At 44.1% G+C, this 19,682-nt stretch overlaps 1 protein-coding gene across 5 annotated transcripts in view; it reads right to left on the reverse strand.

Moving 5' to 3' along the window:
* Nucleotides 1-19,682, reverse strand: part of Cacnb4 (calcium voltage-gated channel auxiliary subunit beta 4) — a 265,165-nt gene that overhangs the window by 35,432 nt on the left and 210,051 nt on the right. For 4 of the 5 annotated variants that reach the window (XM_028877169.2, XM_028877237.2, XM_028877314.2 and 1 more), the window contains 7 exons: nucleotides 12,255-12,374; nucleotides 9,550-9,672; nucleotides 5,825-5,955; nucleotides 3,439-3,515; nucleotides 2,009-2,028; nucleotides 1,705-1,785; nucleotides 696-754 (listed from right to left, as the gene is read on the reverse strand). In XM_028877169.2, coding sequence (XP_028733002.1) covers nucleotides 696-754; nucleotides 1,705-1,785; nucleotides 2,009-2,028; nucleotides 3,439-3,515; nucleotides 5,825-5,955; nucleotides 9,550-9,672; nucleotides 12,255-12,374 — 611 coding nt within the window. Of the gene's footprint in view, nucleotides 1-695; nucleotides 755-1,704; nucleotides 1,786-2,008; nucleotides 2,029-3,438; nucleotides 3,516-5,824; nucleotides 5,956-9,549; nucleotides 9,673-12,254; nucleotides 12,375-19,682 lie in introns of those variants that run through there. The other variant, XM_028877456.1, reaches the window with a different exon arrangement.

Genomic DNA, 19,682 nt, shown 5'->3' on the forward strand with positions numbered 1-19,682 from the left:
TAGAGTTGTACCACTTCTCTGGAAAACCTAAGAGCTCTAGACTGTTCCCATGAAACTGAAGCATGAATTTATTTGAGGTCATATGATGATGGCTTATAGGGGGGACACGTGTAAAACATTCCTATAAAAATAACAAGGTTACTTCTAAAAATACATCCAAATAAGTACAGTTCCCTTCAACAGTCACTCAGAAGGCTACACAAAGAGATAGTTGTATTCCTCTTCTAAGGAAATTTAGTTATTTATTGGAGGCTGTTTCCAGCATTTCATTCTTGCAAAGCACTTTATATTTATACCTTCAAATCACACATACATGGATACATGCATGCACACACATGCACAGTTCCCAGACACTACCCAGCATGACCAGTGAGCCATTGTATTTATCAGAAATATACATTTAAACTAATTTCTTCATGAAAACCAGTTCGGTATGAACTCGCTTGTAAGTGAGAAAATAAAGACAAGTACACATTACACCCAGCAAATGGATTAATTTCCGTTTTGTTTTATCCTTGGGGGCCTCATGCAATACTTCATATTTTCATAGCTGTTTTAGTGAACACTTTCCTGGAACACTGAGTTCAATTTAATCACTGGACTTCTGTAATCATTGGAAACAGACCCACAAATCAATTTATCACACTTGTTCAGTTAAAGGAAAATCAAAATACAAAAGCATCTAGATGTCTCACCTCCCATCAAACCTGTGCTTCAGGAAATCAAAGAGGGCTTTCTGCATCATGTCTGTTACCTTTGCAGAGGTGAGAAAAAGAGAGTGAGGCAAACACGGGGAAAGAGGGAGAGGGAGAGGGAGAGAGAGAGGGAGAGAGAGAGGGAGAGGGAGAGGGAGAGGGAGAGGGAGAGGAGAGAGAGAGAGAGAGAGAGAGAGAGAGAGAGAGAGAGAGAGATCAACGGTGAGAGAGGGGGAAGGGCACAGTGACTGAGGAGAGACCCCCCATCACACCAGGCATCTCAGAGGGCAGGTTTCATGTTAATCCAACAGTTGCTAATGTCTCCCTTGGCTCTTCTCCAGAGAGGAATGATCCCAGGCAAACCCTCCTCCTATTTCCCTTAGGATACAGATTTGCCTCAATGAGATCATCATCTTCACATGGCAGAGTTATGCTTGCCTCTACTGAGGAGCAGTGGGTAGTCCCAACATCAGCTCTGGGCTCAGCTGCCCTGCCAGCCTGAGCATGTTTGGAATTCTCCCTATCTGGGACTTAATTTTTTTGTACATAATTTTCTTGCTCATCACCTGACATTTCCAACTCAGAGAGAAAGATGAGCATCTTAGATCTGCCTCAGGACAGTTGCTAGCTCATTCAACAAACGCATACTAAGTATACCTCCTTTACCAGACATCATCCTATGGGGAAGGATGGTTGGCCTGAAGGTTGCCCAGCTTCAGATTTAGATTATCACACCCCATGCCTTTTGTCCATTCAAGCACAAAGCCAGAATGGCAAAATCTGAAATACCATGCACTATAGTCTTGACTCCTCTTTATTACATGGTAAGGTCTACTTGATCTCCGAAGTTTAATCTAGTTTTTACTGCTTTCCATCACCTGCCTTCACATACTATGAGCTGCCTTCTGCCACTTCCTATCTGTAAATAGACCCTGGAGGGGCCAGATTCCAAAGGCTGGTCTCCAGCGTTCTTGGTCAAGAAGAGGAGAGTAACGGATGACATTTGTACCTCATAACCTTTCAGTGATGGTCCCACTAACACCACAGGACGCATTGATGGTACAACATCGTAAGGAGGAATGTGCTCCGTCTGAAAGAGATGAGTCAACACGAGTGAGAAGGTGAGACTGGGCCCAGCTCCTTGACAGCCACAGCAGCCAGAGTTCTCAGGCTGCACAGTAAGAGACGACTAAGGGTCCCGACCGAGGAGGCCCATCCCTCTCTTTTTAGGTATGTGGGTCACGGAAATGGAGCATCGCAGGCATGTACGGATAGAAACCTCAGCAGGAGTTTAAAAAGGAAACACAACTTACCACTTTCTGCTTCTGTTTTGCTAAAAGACAACAATGAGAGTCACATCAAAATATGTAATCTCTGCAAATGATAGCACACGAGTTTAAAAGATCAGAGGAGGGACTTCTGCCACTGTCCTCCGTGCTTGCCTGGCCCCCACTCAGCATTTCACTGCCCCGCCACTTCACTCTGGACGTGCTACCATGATGACATGAAATACGATAACTTCCTCTCTGCACCAATGACTTTACATCATGATTTCCTGGGAAAGGCTGGGACAGGCACTCAAACAACACTGGAGGTTGTTAGCTAACCATTAACCATGGGTGTGCCCACACTGGATGTGGTACGTACGAAGCTGAGGGCAAGCTGGCTAAAGGAAATGTAATAAAAAGGAACAATACAACGTGAGCAAAATTACTATCACCTCAGACATTACTATTACTGTTGTTGTTGCTACTATTTCGTCTTTGTGAGTTTGGTGAACCATGAGGTAATATTGCAGATCTTCGGGTATTTCTTCTGAATGCTGATACCTCTGTTTCTACTATGTTCCTCTTAACACTCGGACAGCAAGTTTCCCATGTCCCCTCCAGCTGGTAAGAGTGATAAGCTTGGTAGTGCCCCAGTGTCCAGCAAACACACAGAAGGCAGAACCTACTCCACAACCAATGAAGATGGCTTTGCCGCCATCCAAGCAACAGGTCCTGTTTACATAGGGTCACCTAGAGGAACAGGTTGGTTCCCAGCCCTGGAGGTCAGAATGAACCCTCACAAACAAGGACCCAGCCCTCAGAACTGTCCCAGAATCGACCTAGCATTGACTTGAGTTGCAGAGCCTTGGCCTACCATCTGAACTGGTGACATTGGATGCTCTGGCACAGCCTCAGTTCCTGGCCAGAATGGAATTAGAGTTAGAGAATGTGATGGAAGAGAACTTTCTAGGTGAATATCTTTACTATATCCAAAGACACACAGAGTCTTTATTGAGATACCCTGTCTCTTCACTGAGTTAATTCTAGGGCTCAGCTGGAACTATCTAATGTCAAATATAAAGACACAGTAATCTTGCTGCAGGGGTGCTATAACCCCCTATACGTACAACATGTGCTAAAGTTTTATGTACATACTGAACATGTGAGAGTCCATGAGCTTTTATCTCTATTGGTCTCACAATATTGAAGTATCTTGAGTTGGGGGAGAGGCATAATGAACTTGGGGTTGGTTTATACATGGAGAGTTACTGGCTACAGGGGGTGAATGAAATTTTTCAAAATTATACTAATGAGCTAAATTTTTGTATCGTTAGTACCTTTCAAGTCAAATGGGATTCAAATGAGCAAGGAAACCTTAAATAAAAGAAGCTTTAAATCTTAAATCAAGTCTTTATTTCCAAACCAGTAAAATCGTCTGCTTATGTGCTCCGATGTTTAGTAGTGGAACTGCTCACCTGTTGTGGTGGGAGTCGCTCGAAATGTTCCTGACACCATTTCTCCCAGACTGGAGGAAGAGTTCCCACTCGATTTCCTAGAACATGGAAACGAACTTAAGACTCTCGCCCCAGATCCTCTGAAAACAGAAACTGAGAATCCAAGGTGTTCTTTGGCCTTCTGCTAAATAATTCAAAACACACCAAAGCCTGTTAGAAGAGCATCAGGAATGTCCTCAAATGCTTTCTCTGACCTCATTTCTCAGAGTGAGTGCAGATCTAATTGACACTGGAAATTCTTTGCAAATTCTCTTTCCCTGTTATTCATACAAAAATTGAGCAGAAGGACCCCTGGCAAGGATGCTCTTTGGAGCCATATGTTTACTTGAGACCAAGGATTAAAGTACCAGAGGCCAGAAAGCTCAGAACAAGCGAGAGGACCCGGAGAACTGCTTCTTCAGAGCACATGGGGGTTGGGGGTGTTCTATGAACCATTCCTGTTGTCGACAGTAAGGGCTGCCAGCAGTAATTCATGTGTGTTCATAGCCCAGCAGTGAACAGCTCTGTCACTGCTGTGGAACACACTGCGATACATCTTTGAGTGTTTGCTTTCCCATCTATGGACACAGGAGTTATTTATACATCACAGAGAGAAGCATGACATGTGAGCCTCTGTGAATGAGGCCTTGGTTTTATTGTTTCTCTTGCCTTGAAGTAAACTTTATATATATATATATATATATATATATATATATATATATAGAGAGAGAGAGAGAGAGAGATATGTGTGTATGTATTACACACATATACATACATATATTATATATATATATGCACATATTAATAACAGCAAAAATGGTGGGAGATTGTTAGTGAGCCACATTCTAGTAGGAGATCATCAAGGCTAAACAAGAGAAATAGGTAAATACCCAATATTCCTGAGAGTAGCAAGTGTAATAGAAACAAGTTGGAAAGAGATGGAAAATGCAGGGAGGGGGTGAGTCTGGAGTGGGTACAACTTAAAATACAGCAGGGAAGGAGGGAGCCACTGGAACTCTGCAACAAGAACCCGGAAGAGATGGAGGGATCTACTAACAGCAAAGGAGGAAGAGGAGTCCCAGGAGAGGAAGCAAACGTAAAGGCCCAGGGAAGGGCCAAGTGTTCCCCGTGTGTTAAGAGGCATGGAAGATGAAATTTCTAGAGCAAAGGGAACCAGAGGATTAATAATAAAGCATCTTAACAGAAAATTAATCATACAGTGTGGTGACATTGTGTTCCCCAAAATATTGTGCACCCTAATAAACTTATCTGGGGTCAGAGAACAGAACAACCACTAGATACAAAGGCTAGAAAATGGTGGCATATACGCCTTTAATCCTAGCATTCCAGAGGCAGAGATCCTCTGGGTCTCTGTGAGTTCAAAGCCACACTGGAAACAGTCAGGTGGTTAACTGTACCTCTATTCCATCATTACTGGAAAGGTTTTCATTAGGATAAAAGCAAAGGGAGACTTAAATAACACAGCAGTTTTTTTTTTAATTAAAAAAAAAAAACTGAAGAGAAAGATTAAATCAAAGGAAAGAACTGCTTCAGCCAGACATGGTGATGCACAGCTGTGATCCAGCGCTAGGGCATGGGGCTGGTGCAGAAGAATTGCCTCACCGAGGACAAGCCTCAAGCACACAGCAAGATTGTCTCAAAGCAATGATAACAGTAGCAGAACTTGCTTGATTTGAACGCTTTTGAACAATTCTAATGTACACGAAACCAGGGCTTCAGGGAGAGCAGGGACAGCAGCAAGCACCTCCGAGACCCAGTTCGGCCAGGGCTCCTGTCAGGCTGCGCTCACCCTCCGGGGAACAGCCCTGCCACTAGCCCTCTGAGGTCTGTGTGCTGCTGGAACACTCCCCGGAGTCTTCAGCACAGTGTCGGCAGAAGGGGATGGCACAAGAGGCCAAGTAGAGAAAAGTACCCCTAGGACTGTCCACACCATCACACTCTGTGCCCAGTGCAGGGAGCTGTTGACAGGGAACAGAGCAGAACTACGGCTCTTGGTCATGGCAGTTGCTACCTGAGCTCTCCTGAGAAATGAGGCCCCCTGGAACCCTCACAGAGGAAAACAAGTATGATGGGTTTACTGTACCCACGGGAAGCAGAGTCCACTGTGGAATTCATGTGGATTTTTGAGTTGCTGGGGTTCAGAACACAGTGGAAATAGTTAAACCCCAAACCTCTGTGTCCTCCTCAAGAAGAGCCTATGTGCAGTGAAGTATACCTAATGGAAACCTGCTTTAAAGCTGGCAAAGAGAGGGAACGGAGGAGGGAGGGGAGGAAGGAGGAAGAAAGGAGGGAGGGAGGAAGGGAGGGAGAAAGAAAAGGCTAGCTCCTGGAGAAGATGGGGCGTTACCCGCCATGAAAACGGCCTCTCTTCTGCTCCTGTTGAATCCGTATGTTCTCCAGCCGCAGCGGGCTTGGGATGAAGCCAATCTCACAGCCCTCTTTGACCAGCCTCCCTATCCACCAATCATTGTTGTATTTCTGGAATGCAGAGAGGAAAGCTGCTATCAATAGTAATTCAGTTATCTTCACATTTCAGTGGCTAACTCCAGGCAAGCGGAGGGGTAAAACGCCATTGGTCTGGTATACTACGCCCCACTGTACATACAGTGCATAGAGACCACCAACATCACGCTTTTGTGTTTTGTAGGAGATGTTTTCAGCTCAGCAGACGAAAGGAGGATTCTTCGGGGGTTTTGTTTGCAAGGGCCCAAATGGTAAATAAGGTCTCTACTGTAGCTCACGGAATCTGCTGTCCTGTGAGAACAGTCACAAAGACTCAAAAGCATAGCCCTGCTTCAATGTAAGTGGGCTAACAGTCTGTCAGCACGGTCTTACTCCGGGTACCAGCAAAACCACACTGGCAATTGCTGTTTTACTGAGCCCCAGGGCAGACCGGTTTAGTCTAAGCCTCAAGGTAATGTTTCTACGGGTAATTTCTAGAAAATAGATAGAAATCATATTGTTTAAACCTCCCAGGAAGGAGTACAAAGGTGCCTTCGTGGTCTTTATCAGCGTTGATAAGAAACTCTTTTCCTGTGTGTGTGTGTGTGTGTGTGTGTGTGTGTGTGTGTGTGTGTGTGAACACCTACCAACTCTAGGATGAGTTGCTGAGCTCAGAGGAAAGTGGAATTTACATCTCTGACATTGTGACAAGGAAGAATGAAAGGTTCATTGAGTCATCACAGCATAAAATTCTGAGAAACTTGAATAATTCTAAGTAACAATCTCATATTGAAATGCAAGCGACATGGCAGGCTTCAGCCCTGTCTGCACAGAGCTCCTGCAGAAGCCGCGCTTTGTGCCAGTGGAGAGACTGTGTGGAGAGGAGCTTGAGTTGATGTGACAGGGACCCTTGAGCAATCTGGGTCTTAGTTTCCTGTCTTCAATTCAGCATAACACACCTGAACTAACAGGTCCGTCTGTTTTGTAATTAAGAAAAGGCAAGCGGACCCCTTTGGACTCTGGCGTGTAGGTTTGGAGTTGACATTTTACTGTGCCAGGGACAACACAGACATGAGTCAGGGGTTCCTAGGGCTTCAGTTATTTCCTGAAGTTAAGTAAGCCCACCGAGACACTCATTTGTTAAGTGGTACCCGAGCGACCTTATAGGGCCGCCTAAGATGGCTAATGTGACTTCCCAAAATGGTTTACTGCAGTTCTAGGAAACAGGTAAGGAACACTGAGCCTCTGACTCAGTGTGAGTGAAAGGTCTCTGGCCACTGGGGAGCGAGGTGCTGTGCAGAGTCATGAGCGGCAGGTCTCTCTGTGTGGCTTCGGAACAGGCACCACTGTGGCTTTTCTTGACCTTTAAGCCTTTATATTGTTGAGAAAACAGAATGGGCGCTGGTGCATTCAAGGAAAGACTCGGTCTGTCACAGAAGTGTGCCTGTCCCTGTGCTGATGGCCCAGGGATTGAGTCAGCATTCTGGAAAGGCCTCCTTAGCACTGTTCCGGTCTTCCCTGTTTTGATTTCCCCAAAGTGATTAGCATGTGCTCTTTCTAAGATGTTTTTTATTTGATCTGCAAGATTTGAAAACAAGTGGCTCTGATCCACAGACGATTACCAGATCAGAAACCACGTCACAAAGGAAAAAGGAGCTGCTAGACTGCAGGAAAATCCCTTGACCAACAGCTCACAGACCCAAAAGCTACGAGCAAGACACATCAACTGCTGTCCGAGCGGCTCGAAGGTGCCCCACACAGAGAAACTCTATGGAGATGCAAGCATTAGCTTCCCCGATTTGGCCAGTGCAGACTGCATACATGTTTCAAAATGCCACAGTCTACCTCAGAAAACTTTTGTTTTTTAAGTTTAAAGAGCTGGAAGTATTAACTATTCTGGTTTTGTTGTGACCTATTATATGTATCAAATGATCACATAAGTATGTCCAATTAAAATACATACTAATAAAAACTAGAATATTAATATGAAGCAATCAAATACCACAAGGTTGGACTGTCACTGTCATATGCACCTGAGAATGTCCCTCATTCTTGTATTTTTGGTTGTGAGCCTAGCCTTTAACGGCTGAGCCATCTCTCCAGCCCAGAATGTCCCTCATTCTTAAAGGTCACTTCTCCTTGAAAATGATGAGCGCTGGCAACCAATGAATATGGCTTAGTTGCTTCTGGTGGAAATAACAACACAGATTCAACCACTCAGATGCTGAAGGGGTCATAGTCCCCCCAGACACAGTGTGCCCAGACATAAACTCACGGCCATGTCCACCGCTGCAACATCTGGCCCCCTTTCTGCCTTCTCTGTTTCAAAAGCTGAATCTAGAGGCTGACGCTACTTCCTGTGATTCCAAGAAACTTTGAAAAGCTGACCTCCAGCCTTTATTTCTCTCTCCACCACTTTCTCTACTACAAACAGTGGAATGAGATCCCCAATTCTCCTTTGCCCATCACAGCTCCCATTCCCAATACAAGGCTGCTCACGTCTAAGCTTCACTCCATATTCCTCTCTATCCCACTAGCGAGACCAGTCTTCTTGTCCTGGCTTAAGATGTGCCTTTTAAAATCTGGCCCTTTGGGGCTGGAGATAACAGCTTGGCTATAGAGTTTGCCTGGTGTACATAAAGCCTGAATTCAGTCCCCAGCACAGCCGATAGAAAAGCTACACCTCTTGATCCGCAGACAGGCCTCCTCTCTGTTTTACTTCTCCTACCGCCCTCTGGTCACGCTGCCGGGCTTCTGGCTGTCCCTTCCTGATGCCACTCTGTGCCCAGTTCTGACTCTTCCTCCATACTGATGTCTCCTTCTCTCTCTAGGAACTTCCAGGACACCAGTCCATTTTTTTTTAATAGTAGAATTTATCATTCCATACAGAATCATTAATATTATTCACCTTGCCCCTAGACTTGGAGTTTCTTGCCCATGGAATCACTGTTCCTATGTCTCATCCTGCAGTGCTGGGTACAATGCCTGATACAGAGTACAACTTCCGTGCACCTAGGCTGAACACAAACTTAAGTCTCTGCTGTTGTTCTTTTAGTGTTATACCTTCCTATATGTGAAGCCCCCAAGTCCTCCTTACACTGCTCAACCCCTCAGGCTCTCTGTTTCCTAGAGTTCTCTGTCCCTTTCTTAGCTTAACAATTTCAGGACCACGGTTCACAGCGTCTATCACGATAATATCTCTTCTGTAAAAAGTCCCTCCTGGATACTGTTATGCTACAAAACTCATGCTTCCCTAAGGTATATCCATAGAACCATGGGTCTGTAGTCCCACAGATGGGCTGAGAATGTAGCATACATTAGATTCAGGGTTTGGTTCCCAACACACACACACACACACACACACACACACACACACACACACGGAGGGAGGGTACATTATGTCATTTCAAATGTTGAGTGTGCTCCTGTGTTGAAAGCATGTGGCAATAATGCAGGCGATGACCTCAGCTTCTAAATCTCAGTGAGATGAAAGGATGTGGAGGCCCAGAGCATGAACTGAGGCTCCACACTGGCAGCTCCTTGGGTCTCCTCTCCTGTGCATTTGGCTCAGGCTGATTCCCAGATGTAGCTTTTTGGCAGACGAAGGGGTGCAGTATGTCCTACATTTACCTCTTTAATGTGAAGAAAGTCCTTGGCGTCAAAGGAGATGGCTGTGCTGGGAACGGGCACATCCTCATCCAGGGCACCACAGTAGCTCACATTTGTCTTCACAGCAAATGCTACAGGCTTGGACTAGAGACAGAAGTGCAGAATGAGGAGGGAGGGAGAGAGGAGGAGAGAGAAGCATTTTTCATATTGACACGTGTCATAGGATGAATGATGGTTCCAGGCAGTGAGGAAATCACTTTCCAAAGAGGGATCTCCGCTGGGTTTTATAGTCGCAGGCCACATCCAGAAATCTGCAGAGATGACTCTGGGAATGACTCATTCCTCTCAGCCTGGTCATTTCCCTTCCTCTGTGGTACTTTCCAAATCCCCAATGAAGAATTAGCCCCTAAACGGCTGGGGAGGGATAGATAGAGGCGGGGGGCCATCTGCCTTGTTCCCACTCTTACAAACTATTTATTTACTTTCAATGGTAACAGACACTCTCCCAACTGTGAGATACAGGACATGTGTACTGGGGTGCGGGAGCACTGGGAGGAGAGTTCAGGTGATGAAGCACTTGCTATGCAGAAACCAGGGTGACAAACCTGGGTGCCAGGGTGCACCTCTCTAGTCTCAGTGCTAGAAAGGCAGAGACGAGAGGAGTCCTGGGGCTAGCCAGCCTGTCTAGCCAAATGGTGGACTCCATGTTCAATCAGAGACCTGTCTCTCATATTAGTTGGGAGAGTGGTTAGGAAAACACATTAATTTCTGACCTCCACACACATGCACATAAACATGCATATGCACACTTGTGGGCACACACACACACACACACACACACACACACACACACACACACAAGAACAGGTCCACACGTACAAGAAAAACGTATGCTAGGAAACGTACACTGGGTTTTAAAAACCTGAGGAGGGGTGGAAAAGAAGGATTTTTGAAAGAGCCTCCGATCTGAAAACCTGAGATCTTTGGTAGCTGACTCTCTTGTCTTGCCAGGGAAAGGGGGGCAGTGTGGGTTAAACCTAACAGGCAGGCTCTTCACCTGTTATCTTCCCAGCTTCTAACAGTTGGTTTTAAAACTTGTATATAGACTCCCGCTGGCAACGTGCTCCTGAGCAGGTGCAGCCCGTGGGGGCTAAGCTACCCACAAGCCTAGGCTACGGTCCTGCCACACCATTTAGGTGATCACACAGTAATGCAACAGATGGACTTGTTCAAAACAAGAACTAGCAACCTGTGAGACGCAAGGTCTCCCAGCTTCTGGGCAGCTCTGCTATTGGTTTGTGTATTTGCATTGGGAATGTCAACAGTTGAGGTAGGACCCAAATGAGAACCTCCTTTGTTCCTTCCCAGGCACTAGGCAGATGCACAGAGTGCGTGGATGCCGACGCCTCACTCATCTGCATCATTCTTCTCTTGCTTCAATCTCTAAAAGATTTCATCATAAAATTAAAAAGAAGAAAATTAACTTTATTTGGGTTTGAGTCTAAAATTCAGGAAGGTACCTGCCCACAGAGGCTGGCCATGGAAATAAGAAGACAGGCTCGCCACGAACACTGTCTTATATGTTGTTATTGTGCATAAAAATTAACTCGAACAAAGGGTCTGTGCTTGGAAAAGTAAGTTAGAAAGACATAGGTAGGCTGGGTGAACTCTAGCAATTTGTCCGGTCTTAAACCCCAGCATGCAATCGGTTTCTTGCTGCATCCTAAGTGTCTGCTGGAAGGGGAGGAGCTGAAGCCCATCGAGGGGGCAATGGCTTCTGTCTCATCTTTGCTGCTCTTGGTGGAGTTGTTCAAAGTTCAAGATCAGAGCGGGCAATGTAGTGGACCCCTTCTCAAGCAAGCAAGCAAACAGAATAATGTTCCGAACTTCATACTGAACTTGAGGTGGGAATCTGAAATCTAGAATCCAAACAATGGCGGAGGCAGTGAAATGGTCCACAGCACAATGGTGCCTGTTTGGCGTAGTGACGAGGAGGGGTCAAGGACAGAGGACTCAGGCTAGCAGCTCAGAAGGCTCTCTGCCAATACTAGGTGAGGTGAGTTTGATATTGCCACACTGCTAGGTTGGGAAATGACTGAGAATTATCACTACCACTAAATCAAACAGAAAAAGGCAAAGGTTCACAGGAAATGGGCCCCTGCAGATACCACTAACCTCTGTGAGGGAAACATACAATATAAATCTTGCAATCCAAAGCCTCATCAGGATAGCTGGAAAAGAAATACTCCAGAAAGACACCATGCTGGCTAATTTTATATCAACTTGACATAAGCTAGAGTCATTTGAAAAGAGGGAATGCCATTTGTGAAAATGATCCCACCAAATTAGCCCGCAGGCAAGCCTGTGGAGCATTTTCCTGGTTAATGATTGATGTGGAAGGGCTCAGCCCACTGTGAGCAGTCTCACCCCTTGGCAGGTGGTCCTGATGGTACCAGAAAATAGGCTAAGCAAGACACAGAGAGCAAGCCAGTAAGCAGCATTCCTCCCCAGCCTCCACTTCAGTTCCTGCCTCCAGGTTCCTGCCCTGCCTGAGTTCCTGCTGATTTCCCTCGGTGATGGAGTGTCACCAGAGAGCTGTAAGCCGATAAACCCTTTCCTCCCCACCTTGATTTTGGTCAGTATTTCTCAGAAACCCTAAGACAGATGTGAGGCAGGATGCTGAGCAATATGCCGGTTTTCAACAAAAGAAGAGGGGGAAAAGTCACCTTTGCTCTCTCGAGCTGGATAGCTGCTTGCTGTTCTCTCTCTTGCCGAATCGCTTCGCGGTCCTCTTCCAAAGAGACATCGGAATCCGATGGCCTGCTTGTATAGGAATCCGCTGAACCCTGGGAAGAGAACACAGAAGGCTTAAGTGAGGTGAAATGTAGGTTCCTACATTATCACAGTCATAGCAGAATCCTGGGTGAGTTCCTTTGATTGGCACAGAATTCGAGGCACACACACTGTCTTACTGCAGATGCAGCCAAGCGTCTGTTACATGGAAGGTAGCAACGTTGTGAAGGAAATATTTTGACTCGATTGGGATTAGAAAAGACACCACACTGAGAAGAATATGGTATTCAGCCCTCACTCTTTGGTGTTATCTATGTGTCGAGCTGATACCTGTTCATGGAACTGAAGTTATCTTCCATTCTCTCTTGCACACACTGTGCAGCTAAGTGACAAGGGAAACTCAGGCTGTTTACAAGGGCTAAATCTTACCTGCATCTTGGTATCGCCAATTTGTCTAGATTTCAACACAGACATGCTACATTAGTAAAGCGATATTCTAATTTCAACGTTCAAGACCACTGTACTCTTCCAGCATCAAAATTTCAAATATTGTTCTGCAGCAGCCTGTCTGTCAGGTTAATGTGTACACTGAACAGAAAACACCTTGAGACTGAAACATGGATGTCCACAGCTGAAGTCCACACTCAGAATGCTCTCTGATCAGCAGCTACCACTCAGCCTGCTTGCCATCTCCAAAGGACGGGACAATGCCCCACGCAACACTCATGCTAGAAGGGCAAATGGAGCATCTGATTTAAAAGTTATCCACCTCCCCATACAGAACAAAATATAACAAACAAACTAACCGCCCCCAAAAAACATCAAAACTCCCCCACAATCCAACTCTGAAGGCTTGCCTTTAGCTCCAAAAGGAACATGGAGCCACCATTTCCTTAAGCTGGCATCAGAAGCTGGTATTTGCATATATGATTGGCATTTGCCCAGCAGAGGTACTGAGAGAACTGGTTATTTGTTTGGCATGTTTGATAAAACACACTCAGACAGTTTTGAAAGCCATAGATCTAGCCACTCAGCGGAGAATTTGCTATCTACTGCACACATGGAGAATTTGCTATCTACTGCACACATGCGAAAACTAAGTAAAATAAAGACAAGAGTCCAGCTGGAGGAAGAGGTGTGTCATCCCAGCTATCAGGAGGCTGGGGCCTGCCCAGGCGACACAGTGCACTCCAGGCCAGCTTGAATAACTTCGTAAGACCCTGTCTCCAAATAAGAAGTAGAATAAAGGGCAGGGGTTATAGCTCAGTAGGAAAGCCTTTGCCCTACATGTGGAAAGCCCTGGGTTCCATTCCCAGTCACAGTCAGTCTCCCCCCCCCCCACTGCCACCTAACACACACACACACACACACACACACACACACACACACACACAAAGAGAGAGAGAGAGAGAGAGAGAGAGAGAGAGAGAGAGAGAGAGAGAGAGAGGAGAGGGAGAGAGAGCACTTTAAGAAATGGTAAAATTGGGTAGGTGAAATGGTTCAGTGGATAAGGCACTTGCTGCCAAGCCTGACATTCTGAGTTCGATTCCCAGAACCCACATGGAGGAAAAAAGTATTGACCCCAGCAAGTTATACTCTGACCTCTATACACATGCAGACCTCCCCACAAAATAAACAAACAAATAAATTTTTTTTTAAAAAAAGAAAGAAATGGTAAACAGTTGACCACTGGTCCCCTGAGACATTCTTTAAAACCTAGAGACAGCTATAGGAGTTTGCAGCCTGCCTGCAGGGGCAGCTTGCTTCTCAGCAAAGGGCATCATTTTAGCCCTCTGGGAAATCCCAGCACATATATCCTGGCATCCTAAAACAATGACTCATTGCTAAATGTTGCGGGATATTTGTACACTGTGTGAAGATGTGTTGCTGTGATTGGGGTAATAAAAAGCTGAGCGGCCGGTAGCTAGGCATGAGTGTATAGGAAGGATTTCTGGGGAGAGAAAGGAAAAGGAGGAGGAATCTAGGCACATGGGAGACCCCAGGAGACACAGAGGAAATAGGAGGTGCAAGATGGAAGAGATGTTAACACCACATGACAGAACATAGATTAATATAAAAGGGTCAGTTTAAGTTAATATGAGCAAGTGGGACAAGCCTAAGCTAAAGCCCAAGCTTTCATAATTAGTAACAAGTCTCTTTGTTGTTGTGAGCTGGAGGCCGACAAAAAAAAAAAAGCTTATTACAAATGGCACCCAACATGGCATGTGAATACACACAGGGCCTGAGAAAGCTGAAAGAAAAAAAAAGCTCGTAGTAGGCTCAGTGCTTGTGGCATACACAGGCTCAGCCCTTTTAAGAGGCCCTGCTACTGAGCACTTGAATGGGGGTTATGAGCAGTGGATGGCCTGATACTGGGTGGTGGGAGACTAGGTAGTAATGCCTACCAGAGCCAATGCAAATAGACCAGCTCCAGGCTGGGCTGCAGGCATGAGGCTCTGCTCTCACCGACCTGAGGGGGGGGGGCGCACCAGAGCCCGCCACCAGCCTATTTGCTAAGTGGTGCCACACAGCAGAGGGCCTAACCACTGCTTAGCAGTTTAATGTTTGGCTCACAAGGTCAGAGAAGACTTGCAGACATGTAAAAAGTCAGGTCCAGACTGAGAAAACCTCTGAACAGATAGAGTATGCTTAAAATGTGCTTAGATGCTGAAGAAAGAAAATGTGTATAGACAATCATAAAAAAATAATAAAGTCTTTAAAGAGAGACTAAAGTAATATAAAAGATAAGCCACATAAGGATGGGAAATATAACACAGGGAGTTTGGACCTTATGCGTGCCTTGTTAATTCTGAAATTTTTGAATGCTAATGAACAGAGAACAGCAGCTGCTGAGAGACATGGGATTGTGGAAGGAACTGCTGGATTAAACCAGTTTATATACTTTAGGGATGTCTTGGCTTCAAAAAATGGAAGTTTGGAAATGTGTTGTGTTGGGGTAGAGGTTGTGCTTTTGTTTCTACAGGAAACGAAAAGCTATGGATTCCATCAAAGTTAATTGCAATCAGATTTATCCAGGGGAGACCGCCTTGGGATCTTGGCTACAGACATGAGGAAAAGAGCCAGGAAAGACTGCAGGGCAGATCATGTATATGCTGATCCCTCAACATGGGAACAGCTCTGAGACTGGATGAGACATGACAAATCTTGCTGGCTACAGAATCCTCATGACTTACTATTACATGCCATCCTTTCATAAGGCATGGATTGAGATTTATGTTACAGTTTGGTTATGCAGTCCAAACTGACTTATAAAGTTGACAGATGCCTTTTATCTGCTCAAACATGAAGAAAATCATCTTTAACTGATTTATGCATACTGCATATTCCATATTGTGTTAATGTAGATATACATTACCTTTACAAGTTTGTGTGTTTTCAGAAAGAAAGACAAGTTTTCAGACACCAAAAAAGACAAGTAGCCCAGGTGATCCAGCCCCTCAGAACACCTCTGTTGTGGTTTCCTCAAAATTCTACATCCAAAACAACCACAAAGCTGCTAGCTGAGAAGGTCCAGCCTCGAGGACTACTCTAGCCAGGACTTCAGATAAGCTCTACACTTTCCCATCACACAGAGACTAAACAAAAAATAATACAGCTAGCTTTCCCAGGACTTGACCATTATCCCAATTTTCTCAGGGTCCCCTAAAGATGCTGTCACCCCCAGACAACAGGAAGCAGTCTAGAAACCACAACACCCACATTCCCAAGAGGTGGGGTGAGTACTTCTTGGTCATTCAGTGGGTTATGAATGCTTGTCATCACTTAGGGGGGTTGGTTACAAGTTGTTATTGGTCATGGTCAGGGAAAAAATTAAACAAAGGATGTTAGATTTAGGGATCTCTTTCTGAAAAGAAAATAGGGGAGATATAAGAATGATAAGATAAAAGGGTAGATTATTGAATTTACTTTTAAACTAAAAAATCACTACTCAAATATTTTAGTATGATTTTTTGTATATTGATATGAATTTAGTTATTTTTGTTATTATATATATATATATATATATGTTTCTACTCTTGTTTAAGGTATTGTACCTATGCAGCTCATTTAACAATGTAATGTAAAGTTCTAGTCCTTGAAAGTTATTATTACAAACTGTTTAGGATAATTAAGATAACAATCGAACTTCTAGCAAGGGTTAGATATAGACATAAATAAGCTCTATTTAGCCTCACATAGTTAGAGAGGTGGCCTTCAAACACCTCAGGGATATATAGAATACAGCATTTAAGATGTTTTAATAACATAAGGCTTTTCATGATAGTGAGACATATCTGCTCCTGGCAGCACCAATCAACTTCAGAGAAGATGATAGGTATCAGAGAACCTCCATATGGAGTTTACTTTCTTTGTGGTAAAGTTAGCCACTGGGCAAGAAGCTGCCCTTGCCTCAACTGCTGACAATATGCTGTTCAAATTGGACAAGCAGGACATTAAAAAAGGCAACTGTTGAACTTTGCCAAGACAAAGTAGGCCAGTCTTTCAAAATTCCTGATTCACAGATAAGTCTGTCAGATATTCTAGGTCTGTAGGCCAAAGATGAATGCCCCAGTATTGCAGAGGAACCTTGGGTGACTGTCCAGGCAGCCAGATATCTCTGTCATTTCTATAATTTTGGAAGTTGTTTACTACACACTTCCTGTTTAATCAGGTAATATTTTGACCTTCTCAGGTCTCCAACAGAGCTGAAGACTAGATAGTTATACTGTTTTCTTTGTTACCAAATTCCAAAAAAAAAGAAAGAAAGAAACTTATAAGAGAAATGTAAAGTGTATAAGGCTGAGAAACATAAAAGCTTAAGTTGTTTAGGTAAGAAAAGACTTTGAGGTCTAAAAAGATATTTTTAGGATGGTAATACAAATTATGATAGAAAGTAAATTAGTAACAAAACTTTGGATTCACCAAGATAGAATAGATAATAGAATATTTTCTCCAAAAATGCCAAATGTAAATGCACTGGACATTGTAATTCTTACCTGATAATTGTTTCTATTGTATACAGTTTTACTTTGTTAGAGTTAAAAACCTTTCATTTTTATTTAGACTAAAAGGGGGAAATGTTGTAGGAATATCTTTTTGTATACTGTAAAGATGTGTCTCTGTCTAAGGCACCTGCTGATTAGTTTAGTAAAAAGCTGAATGGCCAATAGCTAGGGAGGAGAGGGTAGGCGAGACTTCCAGGCAGAGAGAGAAACTGGGAGGAGGAATCTATGTGTTCCAGCAGGTTGGATGTGCTGTATTGAGGAAAAGTAAAGAGCCATGTAGTAAAATGTAGATTAACAATATGGGTTAATTAAGCTATAAGAGCTAGTTGGAAGCAAGCCTAAGCTAAAGACCAAGCTTTCGTAATGAATAATAAGTCTCCATGTCATTATTTGGGAGTTGGTGGTACAAAGAAAGACTCACTACAGGTAGAGGTTCTTTCAGAGAGACTAGTGAGTCCTGGTTCTACACACTGCCTCTACACTGAACTTCCTAGTTCCTAGATTCCTCTGAACCAGTCGCCTTCTCTGAAAGAAGACATATCTATTTTATAGAATAAAATGCAGAAAGACACACTGGGCAGCCAGCCCTCCCTGAGTGCTTGCTATCACAAGAGTATAGGGCTAGATGACTGAAACTCTTCATTCAACATTAGACTCAACAGGTTCAAAGCCTACACTTAGCTATACTTAATATTAAAATGCTCCAAGACCTGCCACATAGTGAAAACACAATAAATTAGCTTTCTTGTTTCCATTTAATAGTGCTAGCCCACGTCTATGTTGATTTTAAAAAAAGAATTAAAATACAATTAATTTTTCAACTCACATACATGTAAAATAGCTTGTGTGAAATACGGCCATTTTTCTTATTGTATTTATTCTGCAGCAAATGTGCTATGATAAATGCAATGTGTCCAAATCCATGTGCTTACACAGTACTTTTCAAAGTGCCTTTCATAGAGGAAATGCATTTGTTAACCAAATTATAATTAAATTCCTCAGTGAAAACCTATTGGGGAAACATACAGAGCCACAGAAGGGATAAAAAGCAGGGTGACTTTCAGCCATTGTCTGAAAAGACAGTTTGTAGCCAGCCTTAGCTAACTCTTTGCTGGAGGAGAGCTGTGGGGTGGCTCACCCTAAGGCGTTGTGTTGCATGGGCTACTCTGAGGCTGCATGGACCACAAAGTAACTAGAAAGTGTACCCTTGAAGGAGGTACCCTCCATGCTTGGTGCTCAGGTACCGGCGAAGGCTAGTGTGTGTGCGATGCCCAGGATAGCAGGTTGCCCACTGCATCAGAGGTGGAAACAATCCTCCCTCATCACTGGGAGCTGCTATTCTCCTGAAACTACTCCATGACTCTTAAATCACGGCATTCAGTCATTTCTGAGCATAAAAAAAAGTAACTCAAAGATTCCTGTTCACATTTCCAAATGTGAACAAGATTGTAAACATCCTAGACTGTTAGTTAATAAGTTGCATATTGCCAAATACGTGGAGGTTTCTGTTTACTTCTGTGTTGGTGAGAACGGGGCAACCCTGTAAGCACTCTGACGCCCACTTCCATAACCACTGCTTCATCACCAGTCATCCTGGATTTAGTACAGTGTCACGTTTCTTTGAACAGGAAAACTATCATGACTGTCTTTCAAAGCTGGAGAGACAGCAGAAATCCAACACTAAAAGCCCAGATTTGGTTTCGGGGCATGTTCGGTTAGCTAGGTACTGACTTGGTTTCTTTTCTTTTCTTTTTTAAATTTTTAAGTTTTATTTCAACTGGTTGAAAGAGAGTATAAACATGTCCTAGGAGGAAAGGAGAGATGGACAGAGGGAGGGAAGGAGGGATGGATCTGCACATTTATGAATGGAGAGAGCAAAGGGCAAAACAGCCAGAGGAAGGCCTGGAGGAGATGCCTGGGATGGCCTAGAAGACAAGTTCAAAAAATGGCAGGGAGCTACAGCAGGCTTAGCCAGACTGGGATGGTAGGAAAGGAATCACCCAGAGGTCTGTTTAATTAATAAGAAAAATAGCAAAAAGGAAATATTAGGTACAACAGGATAGGGCTGAAGATGCATACATTATTAACCCCTACCGTACGGTGGCACACATCTGGAATCCCACCACTCAAAAGGCTGAGGCAGAAAAGCTGGCAGCTTGAAGCCAGCCTGAACTACATAGCAAGTTCCAGACCAGTTTGATCTATACTCTGAGACCTTGTCCCCACCAAAATAAATTCCAGAAAATCAGCATTTTCTAAAATGGGTGAGAAGTGATCTCTGCAATTCACCAAGTGATCTAATATGGGACTACATGCCAAATGAGCTATTTTACATGTGTAAATGAATTGAAAAAT

Source organism: Peromyscus leucopus, chromosome 4, assembly GCF_004664715.2.
Source record: "Peromyscus leucopus breed LL Stock chromosome 4, UCI_PerLeu_2.1, whole genome shotgun sequence".
In the NCBI taxonomy this organism is placed as follows: Eukaryota; Metazoa; Chordata; class Mammalia; order Rodentia; family Cricetidae; genus Peromyscus; species Peromyscus leucopus.